The 23,310-nt window shown below is 47.5% G+C and overlaps 2 protein-coding genes, 1 long non-coding RNA gene and 1 pseudogene across 3 annotated transcripts in view; 3 read left to right on the top strand and 1 right to left on the bottom strand.

Annotated features, from left to right (window-relative positions):
* Window positions 1-273: 273 nt before the first annotated feature.
* On the top strand, window positions 274-956 carry LOC133749158 (large ribosomal subunit protein uL16-like). Its single transcript, XM_062178342.1, has one exon. It carries the CDS (start codon window positions 591-593, stop codon window positions 930-932), a length of 342 nt encoding a protein of 113 aa, XP_062034326.1. The 5' UTR covers window positions 274-590; the 3' UTR covers window positions 933-956.
* A 1,894-nt stretch (window positions 957-2,850) lies between these two features.
* On the top strand, window positions 2,851-7,435 carry LOC133749837 (uncharacterized). Its single transcript, XR_009864624.1, has 3 exons — window positions 2,851-3,136; window positions 4,898-4,964; window positions 5,778-7,435. It is a non-coding gene; the product is annotated as an uncharacterized LOC133749837 (long non-coding RNA).
* A 4,032-nt stretch (window positions 7,436-11,467) lies between these two features.
* SDHAF3 (succinate dehydrogenase complex assembly factor 3) overlaps window positions 11,468-23,310 on the top strand; it is a 43,880-nt gene continuing 32,037 nt past the window's right edge. Inside the window, exon 1 of the mRNA XM_062179071.1 lies at window positions 11,468-11,669. Within this exon, the coding sequence (XP_062035055.1) occupies window positions 11,496-11,669 (174 nt within the window). The 5' untranslated portion in view covers window positions 11,468-11,495. The remainder of the gene's footprint in view (window positions 11,670-23,310) is intronic.
* Window positions 19,589-20,687, bottom strand: LOC133749746 (cyclin-J-like; annotated as a pseudogene).

Genomic DNA, 23,310 nt, shown 5'->3' with positions numbered 1-23,310 from the left:
TTTATTTATTTGAAAGGCATAGTTAGAGAGAGAGAGAGAGAGAGAGAGAGAGAGAGAGATCCTCCATCTGCTGGTTCACTCCCCATGTGGCTGCAGTGGCTAGGGCTAGGCCAGGCTGAAGCCAGGAGCCAGGAGCCAGGAGCTTCTTCCAGGTCTCCTATGTGGGTGCAGGAGCCCAAGGACTTAGGCCATCTTCTACTGGTTTCCCAGGTGCATTAGCAGGGAGCTGGATCAGAAGTGGAGCAGCCATGATAGAAAATGGTGTCCCCAAAGACCCTGGTGTCGCCAGGGGCCGCCGCCCCGCCCGGTGTTACCGGTATTGTAAGAACAAGCTGTACCCTAAGTCTCGCTTCTGCCGAGGTGTCCCTGATGCCAAGATCCGTATCTTCGATCTGGGCCGGAAGAAGGCAAAAGTGGATGAGTTTCCACTGTGTGGCCACGTGGTGTCGGGTGAGTATGAGCAGCTCTCTTCTGAAGCCCTGGAGGCTGCCCGTATTTGTGCCAACAAATACACGGTAAAAAGCTGTGGCAAAGATGGCTTTCATATCCGAGTGCGGCTCCACCCCTTCCATGTCATCTGAATCAACAAGATGTTGTCCTGTGCTGGTGCTGACAGGCCACAGACAGGTGTGCGGGGTGCTTTTGGAAAGCCCCAAGGCACAGTAGCCAGAGTTCACATTGTCCAGGTCATCATGTCCATCCGCACCAAGCTGCAGAACAAGGAACATGTGGTTGAGGCCCTACGCAGGGCCAAGTTCAAGTTCCCTGGCCGCCAGAAGATCCACATCTCAAAGAAGTGGGGCTTTACCAAGTTTAACGCGGATGAATTTGAAGACATGGTGGTGGAGAAGCAGCTCATTCCAGACGGCTGCGGGGTCAAATACATCCCCAGTCGTGGTCCCTTGGACAAGTGGCGGGCCCTCCACTCATGAGGGCTTCACTCTCCTGTGCTCCTTAATCATCGATAATAAAGCTTGATTCCTATTAAAAAAAAAAAAAACTGGTGGCCATATGGGATGCCCCTGCAGATGGCAGCTTTACCCACTGTGCCACAGCCCTGGTCCCATGACATTAGTCTTGACAATGATTTTTTTAAGATATGATACCAAAAGCATGGACAACAAAAGCAAAAATAAGCAAGTGGGATTACATTAAACTAAAAGTCTGCATGGCAAGAGAAGCAACCAATAAAGTGAAAAGGCAGCATACAGAGTGGGAGAAAATATTTGCAAGCCTTGTATCATACAGAGTTAACATATCTGAAATATATAAGGAAGTTATACAGTGGCAATCTCCCCATAACTCAATTACAAAATGGGCAAAGGACCTGAATATACATTTTTTTCAAAGAGCCACAAATGGCCAAAGGTTTATGAAACCTGCTCAACAGGCTTACGACAGCTGCTCAACAATACTAATCAAAGGAAAATGCAAATCAGAGCCAAAATGCAGCAATGAGAAGTCTGTCTTGTCTATCTCTACTCCTGGAAAACGGAAGGGAGGGAGGGAGGGAGGGGAGAAGGAAGGAAATGAGGGAGGGAGGGAGGGAGGGAGGGAGAGAGGGAGGAAGGAAGGAAGGGAGTAACTACCATAGGGTCTAGCAATTTTACTTCTGAGTATTAATCCGGAGGATAGGGAATCGTTATTTTGGAGAGACAGCTGCACTCCCATGTTCAGTGCAGGATTATTCTCAGTAGTCAAGATATGAAAACAGTCGTAGGGTGTGTCAACAAATGAATAGATAAAAAGTGTTCTACATAATTTAAAAAATCAGCCTCATCAAAGCAAAGCAGAAGGAAGGTGACGAGGGACCCGGGTGTGGTAGAAGTGGGGAGATGCCAGCCAGTGGGTACACACCTCATTCTGGGTCCTACCGTACAGTATAGAGAATATTGCTAATGGATAGTAATGTATTTTCTATTTGAAATTTGCTTAAAAAGTAGATCTTGCAAGTAGACACACACAAGTTACTAAGGAGATGATAGATATATTAATTAATTCTGGTAATCATTTCACAATGTGTACATATAAAAAGCTACTTCAAAATGTTTGTGATGGGACTGGCACTGTGGCATAGTAGGCTAAGCCTCCACTTGTGGCACTGGCATCCCATATGGGTGCCGGTTTGAGTCCCTGCTGCTCCACTTCCCATCTAGCTCTCTGCTATGGCCTGGGAAAGCAGCAGAAGATGCCCTAGGGGCTTAGGCCCCTGCACCCACTTGGGAGACCCAGAATGAGCTCCTGGTTCCTGGCTTCAGATTGGCGCAGCTCTGGCTGTTGCAGCCAATTGGGGAGTGAATCAGCAGATGGAAGACCTCTCTCTCTGTCTCTCCCTTCTCTGTCTGTAACTCTACCTCTCAAATAAATAAATGAATCTTAAAAAAAAGTTTGTAGAACCTTTGCATTAATTTTATTTCCTCCTACTTAAAAAAAAATCCTTGTATGTCAAATAACACATTGTATACCTTAAATATATATAATTTTTATTTGCCAATTATAAACCAATAAAATTGGAAAAATAATTTAAATGCTTAGATAATTATAGTCTTATTATACTATATCACTAGTCTAGATAATTTAAATTTCATGTATCTAACAGTAATATTATGATCTAATATGAGAATTAGTCAAAAATCGTATTTCTAAAATAGACAGTGTAGTTTCTACTGATAATTTACATCATAATCATCGTTGTCATCAATCATCATCTAACTCTCATCATTACTTCCTACGTGTCAGGCACTAACAGTCTAAATGCTTTCTACAAATTAAATCTTTAAATTACACATGAAGTTTAAATGTTTTTAAAATATTATTTACTTTTATTTTATTTGAAAGGCAGAGAGACAGAGACAGATCTCCCATCCAGTGGTTCACCTCCCAAATGCCCGTAACAGCCAGGGCTGGAACAGGCCAAGTCCAGGAGTCTGGATATCCATTGCATCTCCCACACGGGCACCAGGAACCCAAGTACTTGAGCCATCACTTGCTGCTTCCCGGGGTTCGTGTTAGCAGGAAGTTGGAACCAAGGTGGAACCAGAACTCGAACCGTGGTACTGCGACATGGGATGTGGGTGACCCACGCAGCAGCCTACCCACTGTGCCGCAACGCCTGTCCCCTCAAGAAGCTTTTGAGGTACAGAACGTCATTCTCCTTCTATGAGAAGGAAGCTGAGATACAGCGAGGTTAAACAACCAGTCCGAGTTCACGCAGCCTAAAGATGACAGAGCTAGTTGAACATTATTTAGTCACATTACAATTGTGAAAATGTGAATTTATTCTAGGTTGGGGTTGGAGTGAGAAGAGGAATAATTTTCTCCATCAAATTTTGTATTTGCTTATATATTTCATTTTCTGAAGGCTAAAAGTACAATGGCGTTTTCAAGTTGCAATGTTTGAATTATTGTTTAGAATTTTTTTCCTTCAATTTTAAGAGTGCCATGCACAATATAATTTCAAAAGTGGGTCAACAGTAGTTCAGCTGCAACTTTTGTCTTTGGTTGAGGCCTGACTTTCCATCCAGCTGTATCCTTGAGGCAAAGATTTTGCCCTGGAAACAATGGGAAAGCTTAGGAAGCGTGTGAGCTATGGCAGAGACCTGAATGAGGCCATATTTAAAAAAGACAAACCTGAGCATTTTATGTCCAATTGATTCAAGGTGGAAAAAAAGTAAAGAAAGGAGATCCAATTAGAAGATGATTGCAATTCTTAAATCAAGAGATAAAGGGTGTAGGCTGCACAAGAGAAAAAATGCCTGCTTTTTTTTTTCTTTTAAGATTTATTTATTTATTTGAAAGTCAGAATTGCAGAAAGAGAGAGAGAGAATCTTCCGTCCGCTGGTTCACTCCCCCAATTGGCCACAACGACCAGAGCTGCGCCAACCCGAAGCCAGGAGCTTCCTCTGGGTCTCCCATCTGGGTGCAGGGGCCCAAGGACTTGGGCCATCTTCTATTGCTTTCCCAGGCCATAGCAGAGAGCTGGATCGGAAGAGGAGCAGCTGGGTCTCGAACCGGCGCCCATATGGGATGCTGGCGCTTCAGACCAGGGCGATAACCCACTGTGCCACAGCGCAGGCCCAAAAACTGCCTGTTTTATTAAAGAAGTTTCAACAAGGAATCCTCGACAAGATATATCAAGAAAAGGAAAGGTGTCACAAATGCCACCCAAGTTTTGAGTTTAGGTAAATTGAAGAAGGGTGGAGAGAGAAAGGTTTTTGGAAAAAAAACGGTGAGTTCAGTTTGGACAAAGTCCCTGAAGAGATGACAGGACCTGCAGTAGAGACTCATCTGGGGGTTGAGAGAGAGGAAGGCTGAACCTGTTGGAGAGGTCAGAGGTGCAGGTGAGATTTGGAAAAGCTTTTCTGGCCCGGTTTTCCAGGTAAGAATCCAGCCAAGACCTCTGAAGTGATGAGCGTGGGCTTGGCCAGGTGGGGGCAGCAGAGCATTGCCAATTGCTGGGGACAGCTGGACAAGCCAAGAGCAGTCAAGGAGCTGTTTGCATTGAGCCTTCGCATAGGGGCTGGAAGAACTACAGTCAGCCAAGGAGGCAGCACCGTGGGCCCTGGGAGTGAGGTCACTCCGGGCAGTACAAATGTATGGAAGCCCTAGATGCAAAGGTTTCTAGAAAGTCAGGAGGGGTAGGTGGGGGAAGACAAGTAAGGGTCTAATGAGTGTGGAGAAAAAGTTTAGGGGAGTAATGGGGCCAACACAAAATTAAAAGGGATGAAGTAGAAAGTGGTAAGGAGATGGAGAATGTGGGAATATGTGTTTTCAAGTCTGTTGATGAAAAGAAGCAGAGTAATAGGTGGTAGTTCAAGGGAGAAGGTGGAATATGTGGAGGTGTGTGTGTGTGTGTGTGTACTAGAACTATTCATCTGAGTGTTCATGTGCTCAACAGAGTACTACTGGGGAGACTGAAGATAGCAGTGAGAGAACAAAAGGCTAATTATGAAGACACTTCCCTGGTGAGTTGGGATAGCGTGGAGAGGCCTGGGAGAAGGCGGGAATTGGAGGAGAGTGGGGATCAAGGTCAAGAGCGTCAGTGTTGTGTATTTAAGCTGTGTTCCAAATGTGTGTCAGTTATTTGGAATGTTTAAGTTATTTTCCTAGAGAAATGTGGTTTTGGGGGTGTGGCCTGTGGGCAGATTCTGGGGGGAGCAGCTCAGACAACCCTATGTTCTGATCACCTCCTGCTTTATACCTGGGGAATTAACTCACGTATGTTTTTTGGCTCTTTTTGCCTTATATGCTTTTCCTCAGAGACAGGTTCCACTTTTATGGTTTAACGTATTGTTAATTGTATTAAAATCTTTGTTCTCTTTGTTGCCAGGACTCTTCAGTGTTGAAAAGGCTGAACATTCAGTAACTAGTTGTTGACACAGTAGCTTTAACATCATGAGCATATTTCCTGAACACAGTGTCTCCAGGATGAGATTTTGACCGTTCTTACTGCTGGCTGCACATCAGATTCACCTTAAGGGAGCATCCAAGCAATATCATTGCCAAGTTCATACCCACTGACGTTTAGAGTGATTCCTAGTTCAAGTGGTTTGGAGGGAAGCCCACGAATCAGCATTTTTTTTTTAACCAGTTTCCTAGGTGATGGTAATACACAGTGCAAGCTGAGAACCACTGACTTAGACCACAAGGCAATTGCTGTGACACAATTAGGCAACTTTTCAATGCATCATTTAGGGAAGGCTGCCCCTCCAAAGTGTGTTTCCAGAAGCAGTTCTCCCTCCTGACTTCTTCTTCTTTTTTTTTTTTTTTTTAAACAGGCGGAGTGGACAGTGAGAGAGACAGAGAGAAAGGTCTTCCTTTTTCCGTTGGTTCACCGCCCCAATGGCAGCTGCGGCTGGTGCGCTGTGGCCGGCGCACCGCACCGATCCGAAGCCAGGAGCCAGGTGTTTCTCTTGGTCTCCCATGCAGGTGCAGGGCCCAAGCACTTGGGCCATCCTCCATTGTACTCCCGGGCCACAGCAGAGAGCTGGACTGGAAGAGGAGCAACTGGGACAGAATCCGGCACCGCGACTGGGACTAGAACCCGGGGTGCTGGCGCCACAGGCGGAGGATTAGCCTAGTGACCCGTGGCGCCAGTCCCTACTGACTTCTCTTTAACTGCATCTGCATAAAGGAAAATGTGGAGACATCTTAGTCTCAACCATTGTTCCTTCCATTTCTCCATATCTGACTAGTCTCTAAATCCAATGTCTATGATGGCCTTATTTCTGCTCTCGCAGAGCTTTGCCATCTTGGGAATCTTTGGTGACATAAGTGTAGACTGTTGTACTCATCAGATTCTTCAGGGCCTGGTGTGTGTTTGTTATGGGTCCATGCAGGGCCTTTCCTTTGTATGTGTGGAAGTATGAGTTCATTTATTCTCTCAATAGTGTATCTTTTGCACAGACTGCCAGATTACTCTCTTTTCTTTTCCTGTTACCAATTTAATGTACTTGAAATTTAATGTATTTGAAAGCCAGAGACACAAAGACAGATAGAGAGATATCTTTCGCCTGCTGGTTCACTCCTCAAATACCCACAGAAGCCAGGCAAGGCCAAGTCAAAGGCAGCAGCCAGGAACTCCATCCAGGTCTCCACCCACGTCCTTGGGTCTTCGTCTGCTGGGTGCACACAAGCAGGAGCCTGGAACTGGGAGTGGAGCTAGGACTGGAGCCCAGGCTCTCTGATATGGGATGTGAGTGTCCACAGTGGCGTCCTAGCCGCTATGCTGAGTGCCACTCAGATTTTTTGTTACAGAAGAATGTTCTCATCATGTCCTCCTGGCTGAAATCCTCATGACTTACCCTATAAATGATGAACTGCTTTGTGGGCCTTTGAGGCTCCCTGCGATCTACACCCCTCAATTTGGGAAGTTATTTAACTGCCCTGGTTCCAGTTTTACCAACTCTAAAGGCATCATTGACACACAAGCACACACACAATGCCCAAGGGTGCTTCAAGAAGTTCGGGGAAGGGCAGCTTAGGTCGATCGCTGGGGCTGCTGCATGGAAGCGATGGTCTGAGCTTCTCCCCACCTCAGATCCAGCTCCCTGCTGATGCACCTGGGAGGCAGCAGATGATGCCCAAGTGCTTGGCCCCCTGCCATCCATGTGGAGAGCCAGATGGAGTTTCTGGCTATGGGCAGACCTAGCTCAGGCTGTTGTGGCATTTTGGGGAGTGAACCAGTTGATGGAAGATCTCTCTCTCTCTCTCTCTCTCTTTCTCTCTCTTTCCCTCTCTGTCACTTTGCCTTTCAAATAAAATAAATCAGTCTTAAAAAAAGAAGGAAGCTCGACTCAGAAGCAGAGCCAGTTCTTGAATCTCTGATGTGGGATGCAGGCATCCTAAGCAACATGTTCACTGATAGGCCAAATATCTTGTCCCCCAAGGTATGTATGTATGTATCTGCCCCCCTAGGCTGGAAAATAAGGAGAATTCATCATGGTCCGGAAACTGTGAAGAATCCCTAAGAAATGGATGGTAAATGGAAGCTGCTTGAAATAGAAAATCCAGCTCAAGAGGTCAGCAGAACAGCACAGCCAGCAGCAGGAGAGAGTGATGCCTACGATGCAGAAGACAGAACTCGAACAACAGAGAGGGTCTCTGCACCACCAAGGGATGTGTCAGGGCGCGAAGCAGGAGCAGCAGGCGGCTGCCTCTAGGGGGCGCAGTGGGTTTTGGGACCTTGGTCAGAAAGATGGAAGAGCGCCCTAAATAGGCTGACAAGGGCACAAGGGGATGGGCGTTTCTCCAAGTGTAAGACTGCCCACTAAGATACCCAGGTTGACTTGATATCCTGGTGGCAAATCCTCTCTGCTCCCCTGCTCTTACCCACAACAGATGGCCATGCAATCCCTAGTAGCCTGCATTGGCTCTCTCTTGAACAAGGCAGAGAGAATAGATGGGTGCGCTGATTGGCCATCTAAAATATGAAAGTTAAATACCTAGTTAGTATCACCTGCATTTGAGGAAAACCAGTATCAGAGAAGATAATACACTGAGCAAATGGAAGGACTGACATGTCAGCTTGACAGTTAACAGAGCAAGCAAACTGGGACTTTTGGATAAGCACAGGGATATCCACAAAGAGGAGATAGGGCAGCATCACTAGGAAAGGGAATTGGATGATATTAGAGACATAATGGATGGGCTGACTGGCAGAATGAACACATCTGTAAAGTCAGGGGATTCTCCTGTTACAAAGTACCAAGGGCTACCAACATGGAAAGTAGAGGCATTAGCAACGGACTTGGAGTTCTAGCATCCATCGAATAGAACATCCAGTAGGGATAGCAGAACAAAACATCAAATTTAAAAAAGAGTGGAATATTCCACTCCTGAGGAGTTACATGCCCTTGGTTTGAGATAGATCAGAAGCAAAGCCAAACTAAATAAACCCAAGCCACCAAAATTCTCCTCCTATTAGATTCTAAAATGAATGCTGGAGAAGGAAATGGGGTACAAAAAAACAGAGGTGACACTAGAAATCTGTAAAAATTAATGTTAAATATGTGTCCCTAAGACAAACATTTTAAAGCAATAATCTGGACCTGCAGTTCCAAGTGACATCCACACGAGACATTGCAGAACATAAGCAGGGAAGGGTTGATTAACTTCGGGTATTATTTGAACAATTTAATATTGTGGATACATGTTCCAATTGCAAGAGTGGAGCCTGGTGGTAACCACCACGTGTGATGCTGCTGTCTCATATCAGAACGCTGGTTTGCATCTCCACTGTTCTGCTTCTGATCCACCTCTTTGCTAATACACCTGAAGCAGCAGCAGAGGATGGTCCACATGCGTGGGTCCCTGCTACCCACGTGGGAGACTGGGATGGAATTCTGGGCTCCTGGCTTCAGCATGGACCACCCTGATCATTGCGGCCATTTGGGGAATCATTCTGTCATTCAGTTTTCTAATCTGACTTTCAGAGAGTAGGATTTCTATAAATATATTTGCTTCTCCCATTTCTTGGACCTGTATGTATAAACTTGATTCAAGACTATCTACTTTTTTTAAAATTTATTTATTTTTGACAGGCAGAGTAGACAGTGAGAGAGAGACAGAGACAGAGATAGAGACAAAGGTCTTCCTTTTGCCATTGGTTCACCCTCCAATGGCCGCCACGGCTGGCGCGCTGCAGCCGGCACATCGCGCTGATCCGAAGCCAGGACCAGGAGCCAGGTGCTTCTCCTGGACTCCCATTTGGGTGCAGGGCCCAAGCACTTGGGCCATCCTCCACTGCACTCCTGGGCCATAGCAGAGAGCTGGCCTGGAAGAGGTTGCAACCGGGACAGACTCCGGTCACAATGCCAAGAGCCGGGCCAATCCAAAGCCAGGAACTCAGAGCCCCCTCCATGTCTCCCGCATGGGCATAGGGGCCCAAGCACCTGGGCCATCCTCCACTACCCTCCCAGGACACAGCAGGGAGCTGGATCAGAAGTGGACCAGCTGGTACTTGAACCAGCACCTGCATGGGATGCAGGCACAGCAGGTGGTGGCCTCACCCACCACACCACAATGCCAGCCCCCTCCCCCACTATTTCCTCATCCAGTCTTCAGATGAAGGACATTTGGGTTGATTCCATCTTAGCTGTTGTGAATTGAGCTGCAATAAACATAGGGTACAGTAAACATAGGGTACAGATAACTCTTTCATAACTCTTTCATTTCCCTTGGGTAAATTCCCAGGAGTGGGATGGCTGGATCATATGCTAGGTCTATATGCAGCTTTCTGAGGTAGCTCCATACTGTCTTCCACAGTGGCTGCACCCATTCACATTCCCACCAACAGTGGATGAGGGTACCCTTCCCCACATCCTCACCAGCATTTGTTGTCTGCTGATTTCTGTATGAGAAATTCCCTATAACCTCCTTTAGCTGCCTCTTTCCCCCCTGTATGTGTGGTAGGTGGTCCGGGGAGGGAATCAGATTTGTCATGCTCACACTGGGAACCACGTGCCCCAGCTCTGACATCCTGAAAACCCAGGCCCAGAGTGCTTCCGAGACTTGCGGAACAGCACACACGGGATGGAGAGGCACGGGCAGGAAGGTTGAGGCAGGGTTGCAGGCACTGTACTCTTGTGAGTCAGTGGCCAGGAATATCACTCAGATCTGACTTGGAGTTTGTGGTTGTTTTGACTACAGAATGAAAACTGGAAGGTCAGGGCATCAAGGAAAGTTTTGTCCTCAAAACATAACCCACTGCCCAGCTCATTGTAAAAATAAATACAGGTCATCTGTCATTTTCTTCCCTGTCATCGCTGATTCGGCTCCGCAAGGCCTAACCACAGCACCGTGTCTTGGCTGCTGTCTCCCCCATCATCTCCATCCCCAAGTATTTATTTCCCAATGCTTTGTGGACCTTTTTTGCTCCTTTTACGCTGAATTAATTTTTTAAAAAATATTTTATTAATTCATTGGCAGGATGCTTTTTTTCCACATTTTTATAAGAGCTTTGGCTCTGAAAGAAGTATCTCTTGTGCATGTACTTTAACCCCAAAGGAAACCAGAAAAGAAAGTAAGCTGGAACAAGAAATTAATTTTCAATTTACAGGGATATTAACAGATGAAGTATGGTTACGAGAAATTTCCTGAAATAAAATAACCACATTGCCATCCAGTCCTTGCCATCCGTGTGGTTTTTCACAATTCCAAATTAAGTCCAGTTTAAAAAGTGTTCTGTGTCCCTTGAAACAAACATTTCCCTTAAATGTAAGCACAAAAACAAAACAAAACAAAACAAAAAAACAACCCTCCACTCGCGGCCATAAATATTGGAGAGCTTGTATCTGTTCGGTGCTGCGGTGGGCCCTGCGGATACTACACTGGGTCAGCGCGTGCAGCCAGAGGAGCAGGCTCCGTGCAGGCGTTAGCCTCTCAGCAGCCGGCCAGTGAGGCGCTGCACACCTGGACTCAACTACTCCCCTTTCCCGGGTCCCGGCCACCTCAGTGCACAGAACACGAGGCCCCTCCTGCGTGGAATTCCTCCTGCAGCGGGGACAAAGTGCGCCACGGAGGAAAAAGCAGCCGGAGGGCCTGGGGAGTTCGCGGCTGGTGGGTGCGGCGCGGCGAAGCAGGGCCTCAACCAGGGCAGGCCAGGGGCCCCGAGGCCAGCGGGCCGGGACTGGACACCGCCGGGGGTCGGAGGGCCGGGGTCACCCATGCAGGCGGGGGTGTGAACAGGGGCGTCAGCTCCGCTCTGAGCCAGGCGGAGAGGCCCCAGGTGGCCCGGCCGCGGCGGGACGCAGGCGCGGCTCCGCGAAGGCCACGCCCCCCTTCACGGCCGGGTTGGGGAGAGACCGGCCCATTTCCCCCGCTCGCCGCAGAGCTCGCGTTTCCGGGGGGACTGGATTCTAGAGCGTACCAAACCGGAACCAGGCGCGCGCCGTCTTCCGCCCGATTTCCGGAGCTCCAACTCGCGACTCCTCAGGGGGGCGGGGCCGCGCCGCGTGCCAGTGCGCAGGCGCCGCGTGCGGTCCGCGCCGGGCGCGATGGCCGGGTCGCACGCTAGCAAGGTCCGAGCTTTGTACAGACGCATCCTGCAGCTGCACCGGGTTCTGCCCCCGGACCTCAAAGCCTTGGGCGACCAGTACGTGAAGGACGAGTTCAGGAGGCATAAGGCCGTTGGTTCTGACGAGGCCCGGCGTTTCCTGCAGGAATGGGAGGCAAGTGACCCGGGGTGTCGGCGTTCCGCGGCGGCGTCCGGCTCGTGCCCAGCACCTGCTGCAGGACCGAGGGCTGCCCGCCCGGGGCGCGAAGCTGTTCCCACGTCACTTCCCCGAGTCGGGGTCCGGGGACGGGAGGAGGTCACCGGCGTGTCCCACGCCTTTGCACGCAGCCAGAGCCCGCGAGTAAGCGAGCATCCTCTCAGGGCCTCCTGCAGCCGCCACCTGGGGCCCGTTCTCCGCGGGCAGCGCTCCCGCTTGGCTTGACGACCTGCTCGGTTTGCTGCGGGGCCGTCGGGTAGCGTGCGGAGGGCTGTGGGGGCTCCCCGAGGAAGAGCGGGGCCCGGCCGCGCAGCGCCAGGGAAGTCGGTCTCTCCCGGGTCTCGGTCACGGTACCGCGCCCAGCGCCCTCGGCTCCGGCGGTAGCCCCCAAACAGACTCCCGCGTTAGGGGTCGGCTTGGACTATATTTTTTTTAAGGAACGGAAACAGATACTTAGACAATTTTGTGGGGCTGGGGTGACTTGCAGATACCAACAAGTGAATGGCTGTTGCACTGTCTCAGATTCTTGGGGGAGTCTTGCCCCCAGGGTGGCTAAAGAGGAGGAGACTGAAGTCTCTCTCTAACAGTTCATAAAAGTTCGGATTACGTGAACACCACTTTTCCATTGAATTTCAGAAGCCTTAGTTACAGAATCCCTGGACACTTACAATGTGAAGTTAGAAGTTTCCTAAAAGTCACATCGGATTTGCCTTTCTGGGGCGATGGAAATTGCATCTTACAACGCAGACAGCACGGTTTTTGTGAAGTAATTTGGTCTTGGAGCCAGAAGAACTGGATTCACAGTCGGGCTGTGGCGTTGTTAGATGGCTTGATTTTTCTGGCCTGCCTTACTCGTTTCGAATTGAGTGTTTGCAAGTGTGTTGAAAGGCCCGCTGTTCATTGTTAATTGTGGTGAAGCTCTGAGACGGTGAAGTGCTCATAAAGTGACTTAAGTTAGGTCACTGTGTGGTTGGACAGGAAAACTCATCTTGCTTTGCATTGGCAAGAAAAATGACCACTCTGAAAAATGCTGAAGTATAGAGGTTGGAAGTTTTTTGGAGAAAAAAGCGGGAAAGAGTAGGAACTCAGAATACATTCATAAATGAGAGAGAGGGGAAGGGTTTTAAAAAGAACTGAGTACATTAGAAGTGTTGTTTGACAGAACAGGCTTGTTGTTAGGACTGTAGCTGCTGTTTTAACTGCATAGGGTTCCCGTGCAGCTACACTGGGCTTCCCCTGCTGTGAACATCCCAGAGAACCAGGGTTCAGTTATCCGTACTGAGAAATGAACATCGCTGTAATGTTATTCACTGGAGGCTGTATTCTTACTTTTGCCAAGACTTCCCCGAATGTCCTTGTGCTGCCCCAACATCCAGTCTGGGTCCCACCGGTGAAGACCTGCTTGGGTATTTAAGAAGTACTGGCCAGTTACTTCGTGGAGTGTTCTCTCCTGACTGGATGGCTGCTGCGTGTTACTGACAAGACTACACAGGGGTAGAGTGTCCTTCTGTACACGAGGTATCCGGGAGCCGGAGATAAGCACGACTCCCTATTGGGGCTGGTAGCTGTGAGAAGTCGGTTAAGGTGATACCTGCCAGGTGCCTCCCCTGTGAAGTTACCGTTCTCTCTTGAAATTGGTACACGTTCTGGGGGCAGGTGCTCAGAGGCCATGCAGGGACCCTGTTTCTCTTTAAATTTTGCTGGATTATTTTGCGGTCATTGGTGGTTGTAGCCCCTGTGTTGCAGTCGTGCTTCTCTGTTTCCCTGATTTCTTCTGAATTTATTAATTGGAAGACTGTTGTGGAGAGCATTTGTCCCTTCCTCTCCTTTGTGGAGCTAAGCATTCTCACTCAGGTTTTAGGGATAAAAGAAGTCGTGATGCTGGGCCCCCAGCGTTAATGAATGGGCAGCTGGGTAAAGTTTAAGCCTAGAGATCTGTTTGGATAAACCAGTAATTTTCCCAGTTGCAAGGAAGCTCATTGTAAACCTGGGAGTTAGAGGAGTGGCCGGGTCCTGCCAGGTGGTTGCTCTTTCTCAGAGAGAAAGGCTGGAGAAGATGTGAAAGTTTGGACAGGATTTGGCTCTTCAGACTCCTGCAGACATTTAGCTCCTGGCTAGTATCATATCTTCCTGGCTGGTCCTGGAAGTGGTTGATGGATGGAGGGGAGGACCTGGCCTACTTATGGTGTCTGGAGGGAGGGCCAGGTGGGCAGGCTTTAGGTCCCTGGGGGCTTACCCTGGGCGTAAGGAGAGGGTTTTCTGTGGGCACAACGGGAGCCAATGAAGAGCAGCCTTCCTAACACCGGGGCTCCAACATTCTTAATTCTCCCTTTTTCGTTTCTCCAGAGGAGCCTACACCCAACTTTGTCCAAAGACACAAACAAATTCAAAATCCATTCACACCTATTACTAATTTTAGAAGTGTGTAAAAATCCCAGAGCCCTAACTCCACAAAGCAGAGCAGTCCCCAACAGCGTTACTCTGCTAGCCCGACAGAAACCGAGGGAGAGGGCTGGTTATGTAAGCGGAGCAGCCGCCTGTCCTGGCTCCCCTGTGATGGTCCCCTCTCACTAGATGCCCAAGGCAGCAGGGCAGTGAACCACCAAAACTAAGCTGAACTAGTTCTCCCTCCCTTCCGCTCAGGTATTTCTGCGAAAGTACTGAAACGGTGACTGGTACAGCTGGAGCGACTTGCAGGGGAGAAACTCCCGGCCAGGGGAGTTATCGCTGGAGAGGGATGCCCTTCTGCCTTCCACCTTGGTTACTTCCCCACACGTTTTTTCAGAACAGATCACGTATCCTGGTTATACCAGGAGCGACCAGCGTGGCGTGGACTTAGACGTGTTTGCTGTGTTTGGTCGGGATTATTCTGGAGCCCACACATGTGGGTGCTTCGGTTTCTGTCGGGCTAGCAGAGTAACGCTGTTGGGGACTGCTCTGCTTTGTGGAGTTAGGGCTCTGGGATTTTACACACTTCTAAAATTAGTAATAGGCGTGAATGGATTTTGAATTTGTTTGTGTCTTTGGACAAAGTTGGGTGTAGGCTCCACTGGAGAAACGAGAAAGGGAGAATTAAGAATGTTGGAGCCCCGGTGTTAGAAGAGTGCTGCTCGTCATTGGCTCCCGTTGTGCCCACAGAAAACCCACAAACAGCGGAGAGACAGCTGGAGAAGTTTCTGTTGATGGACCAGCTGGGGGAAGGCGGGAGGGAAAATAAGTGTTTCACCTTTAGGGTAGTGATGTAGATGCATGTCTACAGACTAAGGAGCGATTTTGTGCAACTTCTCAGGATAGCTGAAACTGTGTGGGTTCAGGCAGTGATGTGGCCGTCTGTTAGGGGCAGTGTTTGGTAATTACCTGGTGCAGTCCTCCAAGCTTTTAGGAGGCAGCTGTCTGAAGTGAAGTTGGAAGTGGTAGATCAGAACTTACAGTGTTTTTAAAGTTCTAACTATGCTTACTATTTAAAAAGATTATTTATTTGAAAGGCATAGTTACAGAAATAGGGGGAGGGGCGAGATAGAGATTTTTCCATTTGCTGATTCACTCCTCAAATAATCACAACAACTGGGGCTGGTCCAGGCTGAAGCCAGGAGCCCTGAGCTCCATCTGGTTCTGCCGCATGGGTGGCAGGGGCCCAACCACTTGGGCCTCCTCCATTATTTTCCCAGGCATCAGCAGGGAGCTGGTTTGGAAGCAGAGCTGCTGGGATTCAAACGTGGGGTTATGTGGGATGCTGGTGTTGCAGGGGTTGGCTTAACTTGCTGTGCCACAACACCAGCTCCTAAATATGCTTATTTTTTAAAGAATAGCTGATTTAGGTATTGGTTTTCATTTTTTTCTCCTTGCCTGCAACTTTTGTCCTGGGAAGTCAGAATAAGCATTAAAGATGAAATAGCAAGTCAGCCATGTTGGTGAGTGAAGGAGAGACAACTAGTAACAGTGTTCTTAGGAGCTACTTTGTAAAGAATCTTGTTACCCCCCCCCCCCCCCCCCCCCCGTTTTTCCCCAACTGTCTTGCGTTGTTTTTATTTTTCCCTAAATAATAGCGTGGTTGTTTGCAGTGGGGCCATATCTGTGAGTGGAGAAAGCAAAAAGGCATGAACCTCACATAAATAGTTGGGATCACCAGCTGTTGCAGGCAGTGGGCTAGGCCTTGGGGGACACAGAATGATAATGTATTTTACTGTCATAGTGCTCCAAACGGAGTAGACGAGGATGGAGAATTCTAATTCAATGTTGTGGGAGCCAAGAGGAATGGAGGAGATTGAGAGGAACGTAGGAGGGTTGAGCTGACTGGTGAGCCAGCCAGAGTTACCGTGGGAAGAACAGGGCTTTCTAGAGGGAATAACTGTGGGCACTGAGCTAAGAAGCAGCGTCACCTTTTACAGGAGCTGTGGGGATGTGTGGATCTTAGTGACTTGACACAGAACAGGAAGAGATAAAGGTAGAGGTGGTAGGAGACAAGAGTATCAGCTGAGGATTTTACGCTTTGATTTTGAATCATGGAAACGTTTTACGCAAAGGCCAGTGTTGTGCAGCAGGTTAAACCACCATGTGTGATGCTGTCATCCCCTAGGAGTGTTCATGGAATCCCAGCTTTGGCCTGATCTAGCAAAGGCTGCTGCGGCCGGTGGAAGAATGAACCAGCAGGTGCAGCAGGTGGAGGATCTCTCTCTGTCTCTCTCTCTCTCTAACTCAGCCTTTCAAATAAATAAATAAATTTTTTTTTAACAGAAAAATAGTTACATTTTAAACTTAAGTGCATAGCACTTCTCCAGTATTCCATTGGTCTAGACCTTAGCACCATACTTGCTATTTGAAATTCATGTCATAGCACAGATCCATTTTGGTTTGCAGTCTGTACTTGACAGTGTTTATTTAGTGGACTTTGGCAAAGCCCTTTATACATATCATTAATGCCTTCACAGTACACACTTAGTGATGGTCCAGTAATCTCAGCCAAAAACAAAACAAAAAAACCACCCAACTTTAAAACGCTAATCAATACATTAAAGAAGACCTATACAATACCTCCTCCACCCCCCAAAGCTAGCAGCTGTATTTATAATGAAACCTGAATGTTTTAAAAATAGTTCTGGTTGTGCAGCTACCCTACCCCACTGTGGGTAGGCAGCAATAGTAGATCAATTAATTTATTCTGCTTGCCCCAATAAAGATTAACCCAGTGTTCTTTAGTTTTTCAATATAAATTGGGAAAGTGTTAATAAGCTTTTTAAAAAGGCATATTCTTCTATAACAAGAATGACATAAACCAATCAATAAAAGCATTTGAAAAGACGTTAAATTACCACAGGCACTGGTGGTTGGTTCAAGTCAGCATTGCTCTCCTACTATTTTACATTCACAGTATTACTGAGGTTATTAAAATACTGAAAACAGGGACTCCAGGTTGCTGGGTTCTGAATGTGAATGTTAAAGATATATTGTCTCTTGAACCCACTTTTCCTAAATAGCTCAAGTGTTCTTAAGGTAAGAACTACCAAAATCCAATTAGCAGCCTTCTTGAAAAGAAGAGCAAAGTGATGATTCTTTCAGAAGGCAGTTTCCATGCTCGAAAACTGTCATGAGTGTGTGTTCTTACCTGAGTGGTTTTTTTTTTTATCTACCAGACTAATAAATCCATATTAATCCCTATATACTCTAAAAAATAATTATTTTCCTTTGCAGAAAAGGACATTTCTCTAAGAATTCATGCTGGCAGAAGCCACTCACCCACATTCACCCACTGGAGCCTGTGATCAGTCCGTTCACGTGGTGAGCCGCTTCCCTTCCTAACAAAGGCCCTGGCTTGATGCCTGAGACTGCTGCTGCTGCCCACTGCGTCTATGGGAAGTTTATCAGTGCACCTCGTGGGGGCACATCCCTGGCGTGCAGAGTCCCTTCTACTCAGGAGCTGCTTAAAAAAAACCAGAGACACACCTTACTAAGTTTTAAGTAACCAGAGAGCCTAGTTTCAGTTATTACGATGATTTTCTTTTTAAATTGTACTCTCCCAAAATGCTTTACAGGCAAACTGCTGTTGCTGTCTTGACGGCTGTGCTGTGGTCCCTTGTTACCAGCGCAGTGAAATGGCCCAGGCAGCTGTGGGGTAAGCCAGTGGAAGCAGTGCTCTTGCCTGCTCAGGCTGACTAGCTGGATTCAAAAGCTTCTTATGAAACTTGTATTTCTTCTTTTTTTTCCCCAATGAGTGGCAAATATTTTATTTATATTTTTTTAGAAAGCTTTTATTTAATAAATACAGATTTCATAGGTACAGCTTTAGGAATATAGTGGTTCTTCCCCCCCTTACCCGCCCTCCCACCCCCACTCCCGTCCTACCTCCTACTCTCTCCCTCATCCCATTCTTCATTAAGGTCCATTTTTAATGATCTTTATATACGAAGACCAACTCTATGATGTAAAGATTTCCGCGGTGAAACCTGTATTCTCATGACAAAGTGCTGCTGTAGCGCAGCCTGGGAACCGCCCTGGCCGCTCTGCACCTCAGCCTAAGCCTGTGGAGCTCTGCCCTAGTAACGACCCTTTTACAGTTAGGCCTTCCCTTGAAAAACCGTTCCTTTAGAGCAATGTCAGATCTCAGTGTGCATCATTAATTGTATCAACACATGCAAAACGTGTATGTATTATAAATCGTAAGAATCACCACTTCATCTGTCCTGTGCCACAATAATGTTCTCATTTAAGAACACATCTTAATAGTATTTTAATCTGTTATAAAGGTAGTTCATATAACATTTCTAAAGCATGATGCATGACCGTTAAGTGTTTCCAAGTAGTACAAATTCCCTGAATTAAATGTGTGTGTATTTTTTTTAAAGATTTATTTATTTATTTGAATGTCAGAGTTGCACAGAGAGAGGAGAGGCAGAGAGAGAGGTCTTCCATCTGCTGGTTCACTCCCAAGATGGCTGCAACGACCAGAGCTGTGCTGATCCCAAGCCAGGAGCTTCCTCTGGTTCTCTCACACAGGTGCAGGGGCCCAAGGACTTGAGCCATCTTCTGCTACTTTCCCAGGCCACAGCAGAGAGCTTGACTGGAAGTGGAGCAGCCGGGACTCGAACTGGTGCCCATACAGGATATTGGCACTATAGGCGGTAACTTTACCCACTACGCCACAGTGCCGACCCCTAAATGTGTTTTGACTCTAGAGATTTGAGGTTGATCGCTTAGGGGAAAAAGAATAACAAAAAATTATGAGCATGATGTTAAGAGATCCACTCCACCCTTGATTTTAGCACATAAATCTGGATACCTTTACTGTTTATGACAGGACATTATATAGCATCACCTAAAAAATTGTTTTGTTTTGCTCCACTGGTTGGTACAGTGTAGCAATTCAATAAGTTTAAATTTAGTCAAAAATTCATTTGTAGATTAACTTCAGAACTCAAAACTGTAGAATAATAATAAAGATCCCTTCAAAAATTAATACGGTCACTTTACTTTGTAAAAGACTGGCAAGTCCACAGATAAACATTAGTCTTTGACATATAAGCCAAATTTAGGCCCAGAGCCCACCCACCACAGGTCAAGTTTCAACAGAGTAAATTGGAGTCTGTCCAGATTTTCTGTTGTATTGGATATTTGTGAAATACTTGGACTGTCAGCCAGGGCTTGACCGTCTCTCATGCAGGGATTTGCTGTAACAGGATTTGACGCTGTGTTAAACTGCTGCAGTGTTTGCTGGTCCTCCCAGGTGTTCCGGGTGCACTGAAAGGGGTATTCACTTGTACTGGGACCTGGAGAGTTCTGGGGTCACTGGGATCTCTTTCCTTTAGAACAGATGTTTACAGAAAGCTTGCCCTGGAGCTTCAGGTCACAAAGCAGCCTGGGCCAGTTTCTAACCTTGCACAGAATCACCTCTCAAAGCATGGAGTAAGCCAAGGGTGTTGTTCATTTATCTGATAAGTCCGGTTATGAGACAGTCCGACAAGGCTTAACTCGTACTGGTATTGCCAGTGACATCCCAGCACCAGTCTGCACATGCCCGAGGCTGTGAACGCCAGCTTGGAAGCCTGCAGGACACGTCTGTAGTGTGTAAGACGAGGTGTGTGTGGTAGACACGGTCTGGTCTGATTGGTTGTTCTACTACAGGATGGTGATACTGAAGTGAGGTCTGATGTGTCTGATGGAGATACTGGGTTGCTGAAAGTGACCTGGCTGTGTGGAACACACTTAGCTGTGCTGACTGAGGTCCTGCCTGTCCTCTGTTTCTCTTTTCTTTCACACCATTACCGTGAGTAGTCAGCCGCTCAGTACACTGCACTAAGACATCCCAGGAGTAAGCGGTAAGGCGATGCAGTGTGCAGGCCATGTTGGAGAAAGATGAGGCATGATCCTTGCAGCAGCCACACACACAGCAGCTGTTAAAGAAGGTGCGTCATTTGGAAAGGCACAGTCTCACAGAGATACTTCGAGGAAGTAATCTGCACATTTGGCCATGTAAGTTGTGTTTTCCAAGCAAAGCATTGGCCAGCCGTCATAAAGATGTGTTTCGTGTACTGCTTCAGAAAGATAATACGGATGAAATGAGCAGCTGTCGGAAGGCAGAGGTTCGGCTGAGAGGTGTCTCATAGTAACAGTTCATGCAGCAGGTTCTGTTTTGTTGAAACCAGATTCATGTCAGCCACACAACCCAGGTTGCTGAGCTGCTCCAGCCTAGGCACGCTCTCTCTTCCCTCACATTTACTTGCTGGACGCAGACAGGAAAGAGCTGCTGGGTGGAGATGTCCTGGCGGTCCACGAACAGGTCCAGCTGTAGACAGCAGGGTGTCGGGCAGAAGGACAGAGTGAGAAGCGGTTGCTCACAATGGCAGTTGGCTCAACAGAATACCGTCTGAGACTCGCTGGAGGGGACCGGCCCTTGTAGGAGGGCGACTTGAGCACCTTGTACCGAAGTGCGTGGTGACTATCGGCAACCAGCTGCCCCTGCCACCACTGCCCCTCCAGCTCCATGGGACCTAGTGGCGCACCCAGCCTGACGGGGCAACCCAGCCGGGGCTTCCGGCCCTGTTCATGCTGCAGACAGTTGGCCGCAAAGCACCGGCCTCAGCTCAGGCCCGTGGCCCATTGTTAAAGAACCGCCAGTGGCTCCCTTCTTCTTCTTCTTTTTTTTTTTTAATTGAAGAGCTGGAGTAGTGATCTCAGACATGTATATGCCTGAAACAAGATGGAGTTGTTGAGAAGGGAGAGTAGAGATTCAGGAGTGATCCTTGTGTGAGCTGAAATGTGGCTGTTAGACCACAGTGCTGTCCCAGGTGTGGGAACATGATGCCAGTATAGGCGGAGCTGGCGAGGAAAGTTCAGTGTGGTGCAATTCATGTTAGAAATTCTGGAGATGTTCGGAGATATGTATCAGTCTGCGACTTAGCACAGACTGTGGCTGGAGCTACAGATTGGGAGTCCAGTATCTGAAGTTGGCAGTCTGAAGGTGTGAATCAAAGTGCAAGGATATACCATTTCATGTCTTCTCTTTTATCTCTTTTCAGATCATTACTTGAGGTCCATGTGTGGCCAGAATTTTCAGGAAGGTTGGGCCTGGTGTAGAAAACATAGATGTGACACTTTACCTTTCAGTAAACCACCAGAAGAAGAGCCAGAATGGGCAACATGCAGAACAAACGACTGAGAGGTGCCCAGGTGACCCTGTGCATCCCTGGTGGGTGTGGCCATTCACTACACAGGGAGCCAGTCCACAAGCTAAGGCAAACTACAAATCAGCAACATAACAATGGCCCCAAACTGGTTAAGAGAGGCATGCAATTAGAAAAACTAGCGAAATACCCTTCCAACTCTAATTATACTAAGGAAACTTTAAATAGTGGTAACATGCGACTTAATCATACGTTTTTATTGGCTGACCCACTTCAAAGTCATAAATGAGGGGAAAATATTCATGAGTTACAAATAGACAGCTATGGGCACTCAGAAGCTTTTCTTCCTTTGCAAAACAAATGCAACAAGATGAAAACGCACCTGTGGGGGTTATGGTATCTAAACTGTCACACAGGTCTAAAGGATAAAGGTAATCAAGAAGGAATACTGTGTTCCTTTGCAGGATCAGCTAGGAACAACTAAGTACAGTAATGACAGAAAAAACAGAAAACCATAAGACAGTCCCCGCACGTCTGCTTTCATTTTCTTACCTGGGGAATGTTAGTGGTGTTCATCTTTGATCATGGTCCCCATGCTGTAAGGGACGGAGGGCAGATTTGCTAATCTGTGTTCAGTGCTCTCCAGGAAAACAGCCATGATGCCGAGGGGCCCACGAGTGATCGCCGGAGGGTGGCTTTCTAGTGAGGAGGCAGTGAGGCCTACCCGCTTCCTGTGCCATTAGTGCCATGCTCACCAGGTGACCTTCTGAACGCTAATTCTGTTTCTCAGAAAGCTTAGTAGAGGCCCACAATCCTTTATTTGCAATTTTCGAAGTCAAAGAAGTTCTGAAAAGCAGAAGCTCCTTCAGAATGTATCTCACAGGGAATCGTGAACTAAATAGACATAAGGTCTTTACTTAATGTGAACAGTCAGACTTTTTCTGCAGACATTAATGTTTTTGATTATAGTATACCACTGGGGTTATCCTAAAGTTCACCTGTACTCCTTGTTACCTTTCTATGATCTAAAACAGTACTGAGTTCTGAGACATCTGAAAAAGTGCCGTGGAAATTAAATATTCCTTTAAAAAAAATTCAGGGCCAGCGCTGTGGCGTAAGGGGTAAAGCTGCCGCCTGCAGTGCCAGTATCCCATATGGGTGCCAGTTTGAGACCTGGTTGCTCCATTTCCAGCTCGCTCTCTGCTGTGGCCTGGGAAAGGAATGGAAGATGGTCCAAGTCCTTGGGCCTCTGCACTCACGTGGGAGACCTAGAAAGAAGCTCCAGGCTCCGGCTGTTATGGCCATCTGGGGAGTGAACCAGCGGATGGAAGACTTTTTTCTCTCTCTCTCTCTGTCTCTCTCTCTCTGTCTCTCTGTAACTCTGCATTTCAAATAAATAAATATATATTTTTAAAAAAATTATTTATTTGAAAGGCAGCGTACCAGAGGGAGATAGAGGAGAGAGGAAGAGAGAGAGAGAGAGAGAGAGAGAGAGATATCTTCCATCTGCTGGCTTACTCCCTGAATGGTCTAACAGCCAGTGCTGTGCCAGGCCAAAGCCAGGAGCCAGGAACTCCCATCTGGGTCTCCCACATGTGTCGCAGGGGCCCAAGTCCTTGGGCCATTATCCGTTGCCTTCCCAGGTGTATTAGCAGGAAGCTGGATCATAAGCAGAGCAGCCAGAATTTGAACTGGCATTCCAATATAGGAATTCCCTTCCCTCCCCTCCACTTCTCCTTTTCTCCCCTTCCCTCCCCTCCCAATACAGGATGTTATCATTGAACGTGGTAGTTTAACCTGCTGCTTTACAATGCTGGCCCCAGTGTAAATATGGTGACTTTTGGGAAACAGGAGCTGCCTTCACCAGTCTCTACTCCCCTACCAGCAGAAAGAATGGATTGGCGGTCTGGTTTATATCTCAGTGTTACGTAGATTTCATTACTGTAAGCCTGATGCCATGAAGCTGATCAACCCTACAGGTGTTG

Source organism: Lepus europaeus, chromosome 20, assembly GCF_033115175.1.
Source record: "Lepus europaeus isolate LE1 chromosome 20, mLepTim1.pri, whole genome shotgun sequence".
Lineage (NCBI taxonomy): Eukaryota > Metazoa > Chordata > Mammalia > Lagomorpha > Leporidae > Lepus > Lepus europaeus.
This window is presented reverse-complemented; position numbering and strand designations above follow the sequence as displayed.

What these genes read in the sequence shown, in the direction of transcription:
- LOC133749158 (XM_062178342.1), top strand. Translation starts at nt 591, where the DNA reads ATGTTGTCCTGTGCTGGTGCTGACAGGCCACAGACAGGTGTGCGGGGT.